General features: G+C 42.0%; 1 protein-coding gene across 5 annotated transcripts in view; it reads left to right on the top strand.

Annotated features, from left to right (window-relative positions):
- The window catches only part of TP53BP2 (tumor protein p53 binding protein 2), a 56125-nt gene extending 41029 nt beyond the window's left edge, over positions 1–15096 (top strand). For all 5 annotated transcript variants that reach the window (XM_064709463.1, XM_064709462.1, XM_064709464.1 and 2 more), the window contains 7 exons: positions 407–896; positions 1298–2079; positions 3947–4084; positions 5151–5284; positions 6295–6461; positions 9966–10165; positions 14032–15096. In XM_064709463.1, the coding sequence (XP_064565533.1) occupies positions 407–896; positions 1298–2079; positions 3947–4084; positions 5151–5284; positions 6295–6461; positions 9966–10165; positions 14032–14073 (1953 nt within the window). In that variant the 3' untranslated portion in view covers positions 14074–15096. The remainder of the gene's footprint in view (positions 1–406; positions 897–1297; positions 2080–3946; positions 4085–5150; positions 5285–6294; positions 6462–9965; positions 10166–14031) is intronic.
- The last annotated feature ends 364 nt before the right edge of the window (positions 15097–15460 follow it).

Here is a 15460-nt window from a genome sequence, read left to right as displayed (position 1 = left end):
CAGCAGTAAAACTTGCCACCTTGATTTTGGCATGAAGGACAGTTTGATCAGGTGGAGGTACACTAGCCTACAACTGGGGATTGACAGGTGCTTTGTTGGAGAGCAGCCTCTTGCCAGCTGAGTGTCTGATATCTCTAGAGAAGTTACTGTGCCCTGACATTGCTCTTGTTTTAGACATAGCTGTTATAGAGGCAATAAAGAGAATAGGTTCAAAGTATTTAAAAACATCAGTGATGATAAAAAGTTTAAAGCACTTTATTCCTGGTGTCATTGATGTTGTAAACCTTATTACAGCAGTAGTAGACATAAGATACTGTATCATACTTTGAGGCTCTTTGGTCCTTCATGGCAGAACTCCTAAATAATGTTTTACCATTTCATCTTAATGATTTTTTTTGTCTTTCAGACAACCAATAAAAATGTAACCAAGGTGCCACCACCTGTCCCCACTAAACCAAAACAGATAAACTTGCCTTACTTTGGTCAAGCCGGTCACCTTCAGCCTGCTGATACAAAGCTGGATGGAAACCTGCAGAAGCTGCCTTTGGCTATTGCAGCTGTGGGGAGCAAGCAAAAACCAGTGGCACAGCAGCCTTCTCATCCTTCTCAACAGATACAGCAAAGAATTTCAGTACCTCCTGCAGGTTCTTCCTCTAGCCAGGATCAAATTCTTCCTTCCTCCAAACAGGAGAGTCCCCCAGCAGCAGCTGTGAGACCTTTTACTCCTCAGCCATCCAAAGAGACTTCGCTGCCACCATTTCGAAAGCCTCAGACTGTGGCTACCAGTTCCATTTACAGCATGTACACCCAACAGCAGACCCCTGGGAAGAACTTCCAGCAGGCAGTGCAGAGTGCTTTGACGAGGGCACAGACCAGAGGACCACACTTCCCGAGTGGTAAGCATGTGGCTCTCTCCCTCTCTTCTGTCTGATAAACCTCAGATAAGTATTCTTTCCAGCTGGTCTCTGGGTATGAAGCTGTTCTTCAGGGGAGTTAAGTGGGTGAGGGCAGTGTAAGAATCTTGGATGGATCTTCCTTGCTGTGTAAGAGTGTTAACAAGAAGTGCAGAATGTGTGTCTTGGGTTTGCAAGACAACTAATGGTAGATCTGCTTATCAGATTGGTTCTGTTCAGTTTTTTGTATTCTGCTTCTTTACTCTACATAAAGAATACACAACCTGATTCACCTTTCTTTGTTGTTGTACTCTTGAACATTTGTTGAGTATTGAGTTTTGTTCTCTTGAGTATTTGCTGTTGTATCAAATCCCCAACCTTGTTTCCCCTGACCTGCTCCACAGTGTACGGCAAGCCTGTGATGGCAGGAGCTGGCGTGCAGAACCACCCACCACAGACAGACAACGTCTACTCCAACCTCCAGGGCAAGCCAGGCAGCCCAGAGCCCGAGATGGAAACAGCAGCCTCTGCTCATGAGAACCATGAACCAGAGAGGATCCCCCGTCCCCTGAGCCCCACCAAGCTGCTGCCCTTCCTGTCCAACCCCTACCGCAACCAGAGCGACGCCGACCTGGAGGCGCTGCGCAAGAAGCTCTCCAACGCGCCCCGGCCGCTGAAGAAGCGCAGCTCCATCACTGAGCCCGAGGGGCCCAACGGCCCCAACATCCAGAAGCTGCTCTATCAGAGGACCACTCTGGCTGCAATGGAGACTATCTCAGCTCCCTCACACCCCTCCAAGCAGACGGCTTCTGCTGCCAGTCCTGAAAGCCCAGTGGAGATCCCAAATCCTTATCTAAGCACGGAGGCAGAAAAGGAAACAGCTGCTTCCATGCCAGAAGCAGCTATAGCTGAGGAGCCAGAAAGCACAGCAGCAGAGCAGAGTGAAGCTGCTCTTCCCCCTGTGCCTTTGGACCCTGTCCCTGAAGCTGTGTCAGACAGCGATGAACTCACGCAGCCCAAGCCAGAAGAGCCAAACCTGGAAGCTCCACTGCCACTGGAGGTGTACATGGAAGAGTATCCTCCATACCCACCACCTCCCTATCCATCAGGGGAACCAGAGAGCTTGGGAGAGGACTCATTCAATATGAGGCCTCCTGAAGTTACTGGACAGTTTTCCTTGCCTCCTGTAAGTATTAGCTTACAACGGGGGTGCCCTGTCAATAAATGATCTCGAGTGCTGCCATAAACCCTGTGCATTGTGTTGTAGAGCTCAGGCAGATGTGGGAGAACAGTCACGCAGTCTAGAAGTCTCTCTGTTGGTATCTGTTCTAGTTGATGATCTGTTCTAGTGATGCTCTTATCTCCAGACAGTAATGAAAAGTCTCTCTTGTCCTGAGAATTAATGACATAATGAAAAGTTTCAAATGGAATACACAAATAGTAAAACTCTACAGATCTGTAAAGAATCCTTCCTTCTAGAAGTCTGGCTACACTCAGATTTTACTTCCTTTTTAAGAAAAACTAAAGCTGATTTTGGTCCCCCTCCCCCCCCCGGTTTAGGTACAGATACAGATTTCACAAGCATTTCCCACTATTGCTAGTATGAGCTGGGCACTAATTTTCTTAATCCTGGATTGCATTTGTTTATCTGACAGTGCCTTTCTTGAAAAATATGTAGGAACAGACTTCTTTAGTTTTTATCTAAAAAACTCATTTGTAGATATCAGCTGTTTGTACTTCTTTTACTGAATGTTTCCTGAACTGCTTTGTAATCTGATTTCCTATCAGTCTAGTCTCAAGTTGCATCAAAATGGAGTCTCTTGGGGCTGGGAGGAGGCAGCATTTTTACTATTTTATTTTGCAAGTTTGTATCTGTGTGAGGTATGATGTTATCTCACTGTTGCAGAACAAAAATGCTTAATGTTTTTGGTTTCTCAAAGACTTTCTTTATAAACCTATCAAGAGTAGAGTTTTGATAAGTTTTCATAACCTGATACATGAAAGTGTTTTTTTCCTCTATCACTTCATTGCAGAGGAGTTAAAACATTTAAATGTGCTTTTTAACCTTGTAATTTGTGCATGGAGTAGACATTTTTCATGCTTTAAAGGTTTTGTTCTTGCTCCCTTTTACAAGGAAACTTGAGTGGTAGGATTTCCTGAATTGTGAGAACTCACTTCTGCTTGGTTTTGTAGTAATTCTGCAATGCTGAGAAGAAACCAGCCTAACTTCTTGATTTCATATTTAAATCTGTGGGTTGTTCTGCCAGGCTCACTCTTGGAAAAGCCTCTACTTTTGATATTACATACAAATTTACAAACAGAAGAGCATTTTCATGGGAATCTCTACTTAAATATCTTATCTCCACATGCCTGCTCTTGCAGAGTATGAGTCAGTTCTATTCATCTTTGCCTGGACATCTGTCAGAAATTTACATACCCTCGTGAATGGTCTTATTGCTGCTGCCCAGGCAGCTGGGCTGAGTGCTGAGCTAATGCAAGCATGTTCCCTAAAGCAGTGGGTACAAACTCAGCTATAGAAATACTTGTGAATCAATGGCAGCATCTAAAGCAATTCTGCACTTGGTTCTGCATTTTCCTCAAACCATTTTCCATCATTGCTCCTGCTAACCTCTGGTATACTTGCAAAAATGTTAGGAACTTTAGATCAGCACTTAAATTAGTGTACTTTGTGGAGTGTGCTGCTTGGTTTGTCTAACAGCTATGAGAGTTAATGGTGAAATTGTCCAAAAACAAGCAAAAAAGCATCTTTTCCTGGTCTTTGGTAGTTTTGCTACTTTGTTGATGTTTGATCAAGATAACTTCTGTATGAGAGTTGAATAATGACAGTGTCCAGAGATAAAAGCAGAGATCTTTCATAACTTGCTTAACCTAATATTTTCACTATGTGTTTGGGGATTGGCAAAAAATACTATAAATTTCCTCTTAAACACTTTTCTAGTTGATAGTTTCTGCTGTCATTCCCAAATAAGCACTTTTGCATTCATCATCTTTCCAGGAAAAAAGTGTTTGTAACTTGTGTCACCTTTTCACAGGGGAAGAGGACGAACTTGCGTAAGACTGGCTCCGAAAGGATTGGCCATGGAATGAGAGTGAAATTCAATCCCTTGGCATTGCTTCTGGATTCATCTTTGGAGGGGGAGTTTGACCTTGTGCAGAGAATAATTTATGAGGTACAAATGCTAATTTGGAAGACAAGGAATTTCAATCTGGTTGAAACTGGGAAGTCAGCTTTTCTGGACTAGTGCAGAACCTAGATCTGTTCTTGAGGAGATCAAATCCTAACCCTAGCCCCCACCCACATGACCATATTTGGAATTTGGCCACACCCACATGACAATATCTGGACATAGCCCCGCCCACATGACCGAATTTGGCCATGCCCCACCCACATAGCCATATTTGGAATTTAGCCATGCCCACATGACCACATATCTGGAATCTGGCCATGCCCACATTCCCCCCCTTTTTTTTTGGGCATAGCCCCGCCTACATGGCCATGTTTGTAATTTGGTCACACCCACATTTCCTTATTTGGGCATAGCCTGCCCATGTGACTATATTTGGAATTCTGCCCCACCCACATGACCATATTTGGATTTTGGCCATGCCCCATTTTCTTATTTGGGCATAGCCACACCCACATGGCCATATTTGGGATTCTGCCTCCAACATGACCATATTTGGAATTTGGCTACGCCCACATGACAAATTTTGGGCACAGCCCCTGCCCAGATGACCTTATTTGGGAACAGTTCTGCCCACATTAGGTTAGGTTCTAACCTAATCATACTTAGCAATCATACTTGGTGGCTGATTTTAAGTGTGTTAAATCCACAGTGGATTTTTAGCATCAACTCTATAAATTTACGGGGCACCTTTTCCTTATTTTTTATGTACTGTTTCATTCCTTGTCTGCCATGTTATCAGATAATTTGGTAGGCAAAATCCCTGTGAACTTTGCTCACAGTTAAATAAATATAGATGAGAAATTTATTGAAAGTGCTTTTAGTAAGTTATCAAGATCCTGTTGCTCTGAACCATACTGTTAAAGGGAAGCCTGCAAGCTTAAATATGAATCTTGGTGCAAAGTTGGTAGTGAATGTAGTCTTCGTTCTCATGTCCTTCCTATAAATACATCACAAATTCATATTTAAGAACAAGTGATTTTTGTATGAGAAGAGATGTTTATTCCAGGGAGTTTCACCTGAATGTGATTGTTCCTTTCCGGCTGGCCAGGTGGAAGACCCTAGCATGCCCAATGATGAAGGAATTACTGCTCTGCACAACGCCGTGTGTGCCGGGCACACGGAAATCGTGAAGTTCCTGGTGCAGTTTGGGGTGAACGTGAACGCTGCAGACAGCGATGGATGGTGAGGCTTTCATTAAGTGCCTCCTTGTGGATGTTCTCCTCTAGAGTCAGGACTTGGGAGCTGCTGCAGGTCTCTCAGAATGTCCCTTGCTTTTCTCCTGTGGAGCTGGCAATGAGTTTCTTCCCAAAGCAGAGCAACAGCAGTTCTTTGTGGAGTATCATATGGGACTGTGCAGATGGGAAAATAAATCTGATTAATCTAATGAAAGCAATATTCCCTGTATGAATAAACAGTGTAGGGGTGGACACAGTTGTCAGGAAATTGCTCTGTTTCTTTGAGGTACTGAAGATAGCTTATGATGAGCCTTATGCTGAAATTCCCAATATCCTCTGTGAGATAACCTATAACTTATGCTCTGGGCAGTATCTCGCCCTGCAAACTCTCCCCAGTTCTTTGTCCAATCATCAGCCATCTTGAAACCAAAATAAAGTGGAAAACCATAACCTTCAAACAACCTTGCAGCTGATAATGTGTTACAAATCTTTTTTACAAATAACTAGGGAGATTATTTATGCAAGGCCGGTGCAGGGAATAGTGATTTTACTGTTATTTCTGCCTATAACAGAAGTGCTTGAGGGCTGAAACTGAGTAAAGATGCTTGTGCTCCCTCAACCTGAGGGGTTTTCACAATTACATGTCATGAAGTCAAATCTCAAAGTAATTATCTAGATTGTAAGAGGCATGATGTCAGGAAGATTTCTGAGTGGATTTTCAATATTGATTAGTTGTTGAATTTTTAGTCCCTTAATGAATGGTCCTAAAATGTTAATGGATTACAGAAAGGCAGAATAACTGGAAATCTGTATGGAAACTTAGCTTTAGGGCTCAAGCAGCTCTCAGAGTAGCTCCTGTTCCCTGTGCAAAGTGATTGCTCTTGATGTGCTGAGTTAGGTGCTGTGCTGGGCAGGGCTGATTGCCCAGGTCCTGCAGCTTGGGTGCTGTTTGCTCCCAGGGCTCTGTGAGCACTCTGTGAGCAGTGGGAGTGAGGTGCCATCTTTCTGTGCTTGCAGGACCCCTCTGCACTGTGCAGCCTCCTGCAATAACGTGCAGGTGTGCAAGTTCCTGGTGGAGTCGGGGGCAGCCGTGTTTGCCATGACCTACAGCGACATGCAGACGGCGGCGGACAAGTGCGAGGAGATGGAGGAGGGCTACACACAGTGCTCCCAGTTCCTCTATGGTGAGTGCCAGCCTGAGCCCTGCGGCACCCCAGGGGCTCCCCTGCTCTCGGGTTTTGTGTTGTTGGAATGGCTCCTGAGGGATTAAAAAGTCTCTTTTGCCAGCCCCGTGATCAAGGAAGAAGCTGAGATTCCTCAGCTTCTCAAGGTTGTTTTTTTTCTCTTAACTATTGCATTCTTTTTCTGACCCACTGAGGTCTGTCCAGCAGGTTGGGTTGAGGCACACTGACCACCTTCAGGGGTGTTATCTTTTTATACTAAAAACTATGTGTACTTTATTTACAATAATTTTCCAATACCTGTCACCTTTGTTAGACAGTCTGTCTCTGCCCTAAAACAATCCAAAAGTGTCACCATCCCAGCAGAAGATGGAGGGCAAGGAGAAGGAGGACAGGACATGCCCAGATTCCTCCATCTTGGCTCTTGAACCCCCATTCTAAATCCCCAAAATTCTACATTTTAGCCCTGTGATAAATTCACTAACATTCTACTCAAACCCTTGTGGCTTGTAAATCTTCACCCAAAGTTGGTAATTTTTTCCAAGGGCTAAAATCGAAGGCACAGAGGTTTTTGATTCTGTGCCAAAGTCTCTGAGCTCCCTGCCAGGGTCTGGAGTCCTCCAGGGCAGCCAGAGCAATGTCCTGACAAAGAGGTTCTGACACCTCTTTGTGCTTGAGTAGGGGTGAGCTGCACACTCGGCTTAGGTGCCTGTGCCTCTTGGAAAGAGAGAGGTTTTCAGCAGCTTCCTCAATTCCATCGAGATTAACTTTGTAATGCCCTGTGGAGGAGAGCTGAGTAACAGAAGGTTTCTTTATATTAAAAGCTTTGACTGAAACAGGTGCACTGACAGATGCACCACTTAGGTGAATCTTGCCAGATAAGAACTTCCTTACATGAAAACAAAAGTTGTATGGATATATCAGTCAGCAGTTTGTAGCTGTTAGCTGGTGTCTTGAAATGGGTATTTCCTAATGTGCACCTTAGAAGCAGAAAAGGTATTGCCCAGTTCCTGCCTTGATGGATGTTAGTAAGCACTGACTTTTTTCTTCACTTGCATTTAAAAAGAAATCCCATATTAAGTTTAGATTTTATTCAAATAGTAAGGCTACAGAGATACTATCTTTGAATGGAGAAAAGGAATTCCCCCTAGGGTGTGATGAGTATTAGGCAGTGAGGTTTTACATTACTTTACTGTATGTTTTGTGTGTAATGAGGTTTTAAATTACTTTTCTCTGTTTTGTATGTAGCTCATGTCCCCTAGGCACACACCAGCTGGTGTGTCATCTCTCTGCAAGAGGTTAGAGTAACAGCAATGTAACACAGCAGAAAAAGCTGTAAAACTGCCTTTCTGCTTTTGTGGCACAGCTGAGAGCTGAGTTTCTCTAAGCTGCTCCTAAGCCAGGAGATTTCAAAACAGTCTGTCCAGCTGTCCTCACTAAGCTTGAAAACTGTGTCTTTGGTGCCAAATATACAGTTTTTGCTGTAAAGGGAGGAAGCCTTTTTAAGTGGCATCAAAAATTCTAGGCTTAAGCAAAATTCCATTTGGTTTTATATCCGTTCTCTGAGGGAGGTCATCAAGACCCAATACCCAAGGGAGATTGTAGGATTAGATTAAAAAATACTTGTCTAATATTTTAAACTGGTTTTAACTCAGACATGAATTAAGAGATGTTGTATTTGTGTTGAACAGCTCTTTAGGAATTTGTCTAATTCTTAGATTCAGATAAATTGCCCGTGAGATCCTATGAAAGGAGGCCCATTGTCTCATTATATACAGCATGAAAAAATCCATTCTTTTTGTTTGTGAGGTGTTATTATGACCTCCCATCCAATGATTTCACTTGATACTCTGCTTTGTGTTGAGTTTGGGATCTTCTTGTGTTATGAGATACTTTTTGATGGGTCCTGAAAGGACTGTAAGGCTTTGGCCTATTAAGTTTGGCCAGTTTTTCCAGATTGAAACCACTGAAACCATCTCTTGATTTTATTGGTTATTCAGCTACCAAAGTTCCTTATTGTTTCATCAGAAATTAGTTTTATTGCTAAGACTGGTTCTGCTTGCCTGTAGTTACTGTAAGAAATTATTCCCTGCCTAAAACTGCTTCTGTAAAAGAAGTTTGGGAATGTGTATCTGTTTCCAGAACTGCACTAAAACCTGGGCCTCTAAACTCATTATTAAGCTGATAAACCCTGGTGTAATTCATTGATTCACCTAACCTTTTTTGTTTCAAATTATATCAAATATCAAGTAAGAGGTACAGCTTAGTTTAAATAAAACCAATCATCCTTTAGCATTGATTAAATTACAGGTCTGATGCTGCTGAAAGTATGGAAATTTTCACTTTGTTAAATGGAATGCCTGTGCTGGCTCTGTTTGCCCCACTACCCTGGTGTAACCACAAACACCCCTTTAGGACACCACATGCATTGTGTGAATCTTCTTTGTCTGCTTTGATGCTCAGAGCTCAATCTTTGGCCAAACCTCTGATTGTACCAAATGCAAAGCAAGAGAGGAGTTTCTCTGAGCAGAGCTTATCATGCACTGGGAATAATTTGATGTTATGTGCTGAGCTGGTGTGCAGAAGTGAAGAATTTGATTTGAGCAGATGTAGGTGGTAATAGATACTTGATGAAAAGGGAAATAGTGTGCAGTGTACTTCTCTGCTCCCGAAAAACACCAAAACCAACCAAAAAAATCATAGTAGAATTCAGTATTTTAAAATAATTACCTGAGAGAAAATCAACTGGTGTACAAACTAAGATACCTTTCTACTTTTCTGCCTAGAGGCTGAGGAAATGGGTACAGAAAGAAGAGTGTCATCTCTGGCTACAGCTGTAAAATGAGGAAATTCTGAATAACCCTGCAGGGTGCTTGTGTGTACTCCAAACCACCTTGGTGCAGAAATCCTTTATCAGAATTGTGTTTCTGAAGGCAGTGTTTAAAGCAAGAAAAAAAATAGTGTTAGAAATGAAGAACTGCTGAGATAACCAAAAGCAGCTGCAGAGTAGCAGGCAAATCTCTCAGGTACAGGGCTGAGATGCAACTTGCTTTAAAGTGAAATAAAATGACCCAGGTGGCAAGTGACACCACAAGCATCAAAATGACAGTGGTGATCAACCCAGGCAGGTGTTGCTATCTCTCTGTGACAGAAGGAGATTACTGTTGCACTAAGAGTACAGAAAGTGTTCTTGCTTATCACTTAGGTCTAGAAGGCATGGACAAAAAAATGTAACCTTTTATCAGTCAGTGCTGCTCTCCCCATTTGCATTGTATTTGTTGAGCATGTTTAAGGAAGGAATCTGTCTGCTGTAAGTAACTTCACAAAGCTACTTCTTCCAGGGCCAGCTCTGAGTAGGCAGCATGGTGCCAAGTAGGGAGGAATTTTGGCTTTTTTTTTTTTCCTTGACTGTCTTTCAGTAAAAATAAAGGAGTCTTCCCTCTTGTCATCCTTTTTATTTATATCTTTCCTTCTCACTTGAGCTGCTGTGTGTTTGCAATGTTGCAGGAGTGCAGGAGAAGATGGGGATCATGAACAAAGGAGTGATTTATGGGCTGTGGGATTACGAGGCGCAGAACGACGACGAGCTGTCCATGAAGGAAGGGGACTGCATGACAATCCTGCGCCGCGAGGATGAGGAGGAGATCGAGTGGTGGTGGGCACGGCTCAATGACAAGGAAGGCTACGTGCCCAGAAACCTGCTAGGGGTGAGTCCTGGCTGCTTCCAGAGCCAAAAAACCCCATCCCTGCATGTGGAGTGTGCACAGCATTGTGTTCTCCTTGGGTCTCTTGCATCGAGGTGCAGCTTTTAGAGTCGAGAGGAAGGAGGTGACATTCTCCATCTTTATTTAGGGAGTTGAATGTCTTGGCAGAGTGGGTTAACAGCCTCTGTTTGAGGTACTTACCCAGATTAATGGGTGCTGTAGGAATGTGCCCCCTGTTGACTGGAGTGACAAAACTATCCTTTTGTCTCCTTAAAAAGGAAAAAAGCCCAGAATTTCTTTCCTCAATTAGCAAAAAAGGCCCCTCATAGGATCTTGGGGACTCCACCTCGAGCTTAAGGAAATTAGACAGGAACCAAAAAATCCCACCTAAGCAATTTACTAGAAAAAAAGAGCATAAAGGAACCAATGGCTTTTGTGGGGTGTTTTACCAGGAGCAAGAACTTCTTGCACCTGGCTCAGGTTTTCTCTGTAGAGTTTTGTTATTTTGGCTTTTATTAAAACTTTTCTGTTTCCAACACCACCACCACAGAAGCCATCGTGCTGATTTTATGCCTTCTAAGGTAGCTGAGCTATCTTGGGTGTGATATAAATCTCCAAGAACTTATGAGACCTGGCTTGAGGAGACCATATATCAGGGTGCCCATAAGAACAACATGTATCACCACCCTGCTTACACAGCAGGCCCTAATACCAACCTTGTCTCACCACCTTAGAGGAAAAAAACAAAACCCCAAACATGACATGTGAATAAGGCTTTCTTGAGCATGTTTGTTACTGTCATATTTTCTGAAAATCTCTTTGCCCAGGATTTCTCTCCTGGGAAGCTGAGAAGCCTCAGAAAAAAAGGAAAACAATATAATCTCATTTGTTTCTCTTGTGTTTTGCTGCTTTGGAATGTGGCTGGAGATTGTTTATCCAACATGTGAATTGTTTTTACTTATTGGCCAATTACAGCCAAGCTGTGTAGGACTCTGACAAGAGAGTCACAAGTTTTCATTAGTATCTTTTAGCCTTCTGTTTGTATCCTTTAGTATAGTTTAGTATAGTATTCTTTAATATAATATAAATCGTAAAATACTGAATTAGCCTTCTGAGAACATGAAGTCAAATTCATCATTCTTTCTAATGATGGGGGTCTCAGAAAATACCACACATGTCCTCAGGCACATGGGGTGATTTTAGGGCTGTCCTGTGTAGGGCCAGGAGCTGAACTCAGTGATTCCTTAGGGGGATCCTTTCCAACTCAGGATATTCTATGACTTTTTGAGAATTTTCCCTGTTTCAAAAAAGTGATGTACTGGCACAAAGGGCCTTCAGAACTGAAACCTGCATGAGGAGTGAGTCATGAGTCCTTCCCTGTGTACACAGGGCACCTTTTGATCCAAGGAGATAAGCACTGCAAAAATCTAGGTTATCTTTATTTTCTAGTGTTGGAAAATAGATTACATAGCTCAGTAAAGGCAGATCTTTGTTTTCTCTTATGCTTTTAAAATAACATTTAACTACATGTCTAAGGCCTTACATGAATGGCCTCTCCTCTCATCACCTTTTGTATTGCCTTTTATAAAAAACAACAGTGTACAAATAAGATACTTTCAATTATGTCCCTGTATTTCTCCTCATAGCTGAATTGCTAGAAAATGATGGCAGATGGACACATATATAAAAACTCCATTAAGCTTTTTTCTGCTATTCTAGTTGCCCTGGTGCTGGAGATAAGAGGTTCTCCAAGATTAACCACTGTGAATTTTAGCTGATTGATGTATGATGCTTGAAAGAGGCTGAGCCTCCTTCCTCATGCAGATAATCCCTACTCTCAAACTGGTTGGATTTTGCAGAGCAACTCTGTCTAATGTAAAATCAGTTTTCATGTCTGTACCATTTCCAGGTCAGGCCTACACACCATGTGCTGTAAAATCCTGCCTAACATACTACTCCTGCTCAGTTTTTTCCTCTCCAGAGTAAACATTTCTAAATTGAGAGCAGCTATTAGCCCTGCACAGTAAGGTTAAAATGGCAGCTTTTTGATTTTTGCCTGCCCCGGGGTGAATTGTGCATGTAGTGCTTGTTCATAAGCTTTTGCTTTGAGCCTGAGCACAGGTGTGTAAGAACACAAGGAACATCTGTGTTTCTAGGGGAAGAAAAAAAAAAGGCACAAGGCAGCAGAGCTTAAACTGGAGATCAAAACTTACCTTTGTAAGCACAACGTGATCCCAACAGAATTTTTGGGGAAAACTACACAGTGTTTATTAACTGTGTCACTTCTGCCACTGAAATATCCTGTGGTGATTCTCCAAAGCAATTACTGGCCTTTTAATATAGCAGCTGAATTCTAATCTATGATTAGAATAGATCTGGTAGGTTAATATATTCTTACTTTTATCATAGTTGCTTTAATCCTTTTGCAGCCAGGTGTACTGAATAAAAACAAGGATTAAATGATCTGTATCAGTGCTCTACCCTCCTTAGAGACTCCCTGGCTCCTTGTGCTAATAAGATAATTCTGTCAGGTGCTGTGATGCTGTAACTGGCTGACTTCATCTCTAAGAGTGGTGAAATCACAGCAGGCTGAGCCCCACCTTGTGGAGAAGTCATTGGCCTTGTCTTAGTCCCTGAGAAAAGAATAAAGTCAGAGTCTGGTTAAAGAGAGAAGGAGGCAGCTTTGAGGAGAGCTTTGGGCTGTGATGTAGACATGCTTCAGTTAGAGCACAGAGGATTCATCTCTCCTAACTGGGTGAGGTGTCTCCTCCTATTTTCACATGCCAGTGGCCATGCTATGCAGAACAGCTCCCTAAGCCCTTCCAGGTGGGAGCCAACAGCTTCCCAGGCATCTTGTCTATTGTATTTGCTGGGAATGTCCCAATGAAGGCAGGAATGATGAATCTGACTCCGTGTTCTCAGAAGGCAAATTCATTACTTTATGATATTATATTAAAGAATACTATAGTAAACTAAAGAATACAGAAAAGGTACTTATTGAATGGTAAAAAGATAATAATGAAAATTGGTGACTCTCTCCAGTCTGGACACAACTTGGCCCTGATTGGCCAAAGAGTTAAAACAACTCACACCAGAATCCAATGAAACAATCACCTGTGGGTAAACAATTTCCAAACACATTCCACATGTGAGCACAACACAGGAGAAGCAAATGAGATAGGAATTGTTTTCCTTTTTCTCTGAGGCTTCTCAGCTTCCCAGGAGAAAAACCCTGGGTGAAGGGATTTTTCAGAGAATGTGAATGCCACACTTGTGCCAAGCTGTGTCCTGTCATTTTTCCCCTGCACCCCTGTGTGTGTGACCAGCACAAGGCCCAAGGGCCACAGGCTGGCAGGGGCCAGTTTCCTGCTGGCCACCCACCCTCCACTCTCTAAAGCTCCTCCACTTCCATTGTCCTTCTGTAGACAAATGTTTCCAGCTTGCCCAAAGCTGTACTGCCATAAAAGCTGATAGGTGAGAGAAAGCAAACCAGACTTCACCTCTCTGGTCCCATTTATAACACAGGGAATAATCCCACAGTTCACTAAACACAGAAATCTCTTGATTTACAAAGCCACATGTTTTTCCTGGCCCACCCATGTGGGTAGAGCTGAAAGTACTCAATTATGTGCTGTTCAATACCTTCCTTTTGTACTGACACACTTAGTATTTTTTAAGCTTGTCTAAGACTGCTAAATTCATATTTGTCTGTGCCCTGGATGTTTTTTATAACCATGCTTTTGCTACTATGGGTTACATTAGAATTGTAGCACCAAAGAGAGGGGGTTTTTGTTCCTTTATTTTTCTTTTTAAAACAGTAACCTTTTAAAGTACTAAAATTTTAAACCTCCTTTCTGTTTTACCCTCAGCTGTATCCAAGGATTAAACCTAGACAAAGAAGCTTGGCATGAAATAGTACAGAAGCCAGATTCTTGAAGTACTAATCATGGATAACTTACAGAAAAAAAGGTCCATTTTGTGTTGGTTCCAATATCATGAGACTTATTTCAATGACAATGTAATTTGAAAGCTATGAAAAATGTGCTCTGAAAACAAATGAAGGATTGATGCATTAGCAAATGGATGAGGGCATTGTACAAGATGAAATAATGCTTACAAGCAAATGAAATTCTGCTGCCTTTGGTCAAATCAAGCCATTATGTTCAAGTACCCACCCAGCTGTCTTCAAACATGGCAGAAGAGAGTTTCACTTCTTTTCTGCATTAAATACAAGGACCTTTTGAAATTGCCATTGAAGGAATCATCATGAAACAGACAACTTGGCTTTGTCCAAATTTATCCGGAGGCTTTTTCCAGATGGGAGAAATTGAAGTATGTGCACAGCACCCAACTGCTTATTGCTGGAAGCAGAATGTTTGTTAAAAGAAGCTAAAAAAACTGAAGTGCATCTGAAGAGTGACAACCACATGACCAATCCATTAAGCAATAACTTTTAAAAAAGCTGTAGCATCTTAGAAATTTTATGTATTCAAAATATCATGTGCTGTAACAGAAATGTAGTTTTAGATTCCTCTTTTTACAAAGAGCCTCATGTATTTATTGTATTTTGTACTTTTAAGACTAAGTGTAGAAACTTTCTGTAGTCCTTGACAATGTACTTGTTTTTACTCTACTTGTTTACTTCACCATTAAACTTTTGTCTCCTCTTAAGCTTTAACTCTGGCTATTTTAATAGTGATTTTTATTAGAAATGTTACTAGTAAGACACTGTTGTTGAACATTGCACTAACTTTCAGCTGCTTTCTGTATTGAACTGAACCTCTCCTCCCCCAGCCATTCAAGGTAGGTTTTCTGCATTTAAAATGGAGCTGAATCTGTTAGCGACACATTGTTAACCTTAAAAGCTAAAGGATATACTCAAGGAAAAACCCAACTTGGCACAAGTATTTTCCAAGTAAAGCCTTTCCTATAGAGCTGTCCTTTCTGTCTTTTTATTTGGCAATAATTTGATACTGAACAGTATTTAACAGAGGAGCAGATAATTCCTTAAGGGTATTTAGAAAGTGCCTTACCCTACTAGGTAAGTCCTACTGCTTTCTGAAAAGGTGTCCATAAGGAAGAAATAGTTTCTAAGGAAGAAATTTCCCCACAGTTCCTCAGGTGGGGAAGCTAAAGGCAGCAGCATTGACTGTGGGGTATGTACTATCAGTTATCTATCTTAGAAACCTTTGGCTGTTCAAGTATGAATCTTTAAAAGTATCAGCTTATCTAACACTTCAGTAACTGCCACACATCCACAATCAGCTCCAGCATGCTGGTTTTCCCCTTTAAAGGGCA

Source organism: Zonotrichia leucophrys, chromosome 3, assembly GCF_028769735.1.
Source record: "Zonotrichia leucophrys gambelii isolate GWCS_2022_RI chromosome 3, RI_Zleu_2.0, whole genome shotgun sequence".
In the NCBI taxonomy this organism is placed as follows: domain Eukaryota; kingdom Metazoa; phylum Chordata; class Aves; order Passeriformes; family Passerellidae; genus Zonotrichia; species Zonotrichia leucophrys.
The sequence above is the reverse complement of the archived record's forward strand: the minus strand, read 5'-3'. Positions and strand labels throughout refer to the sequence as shown.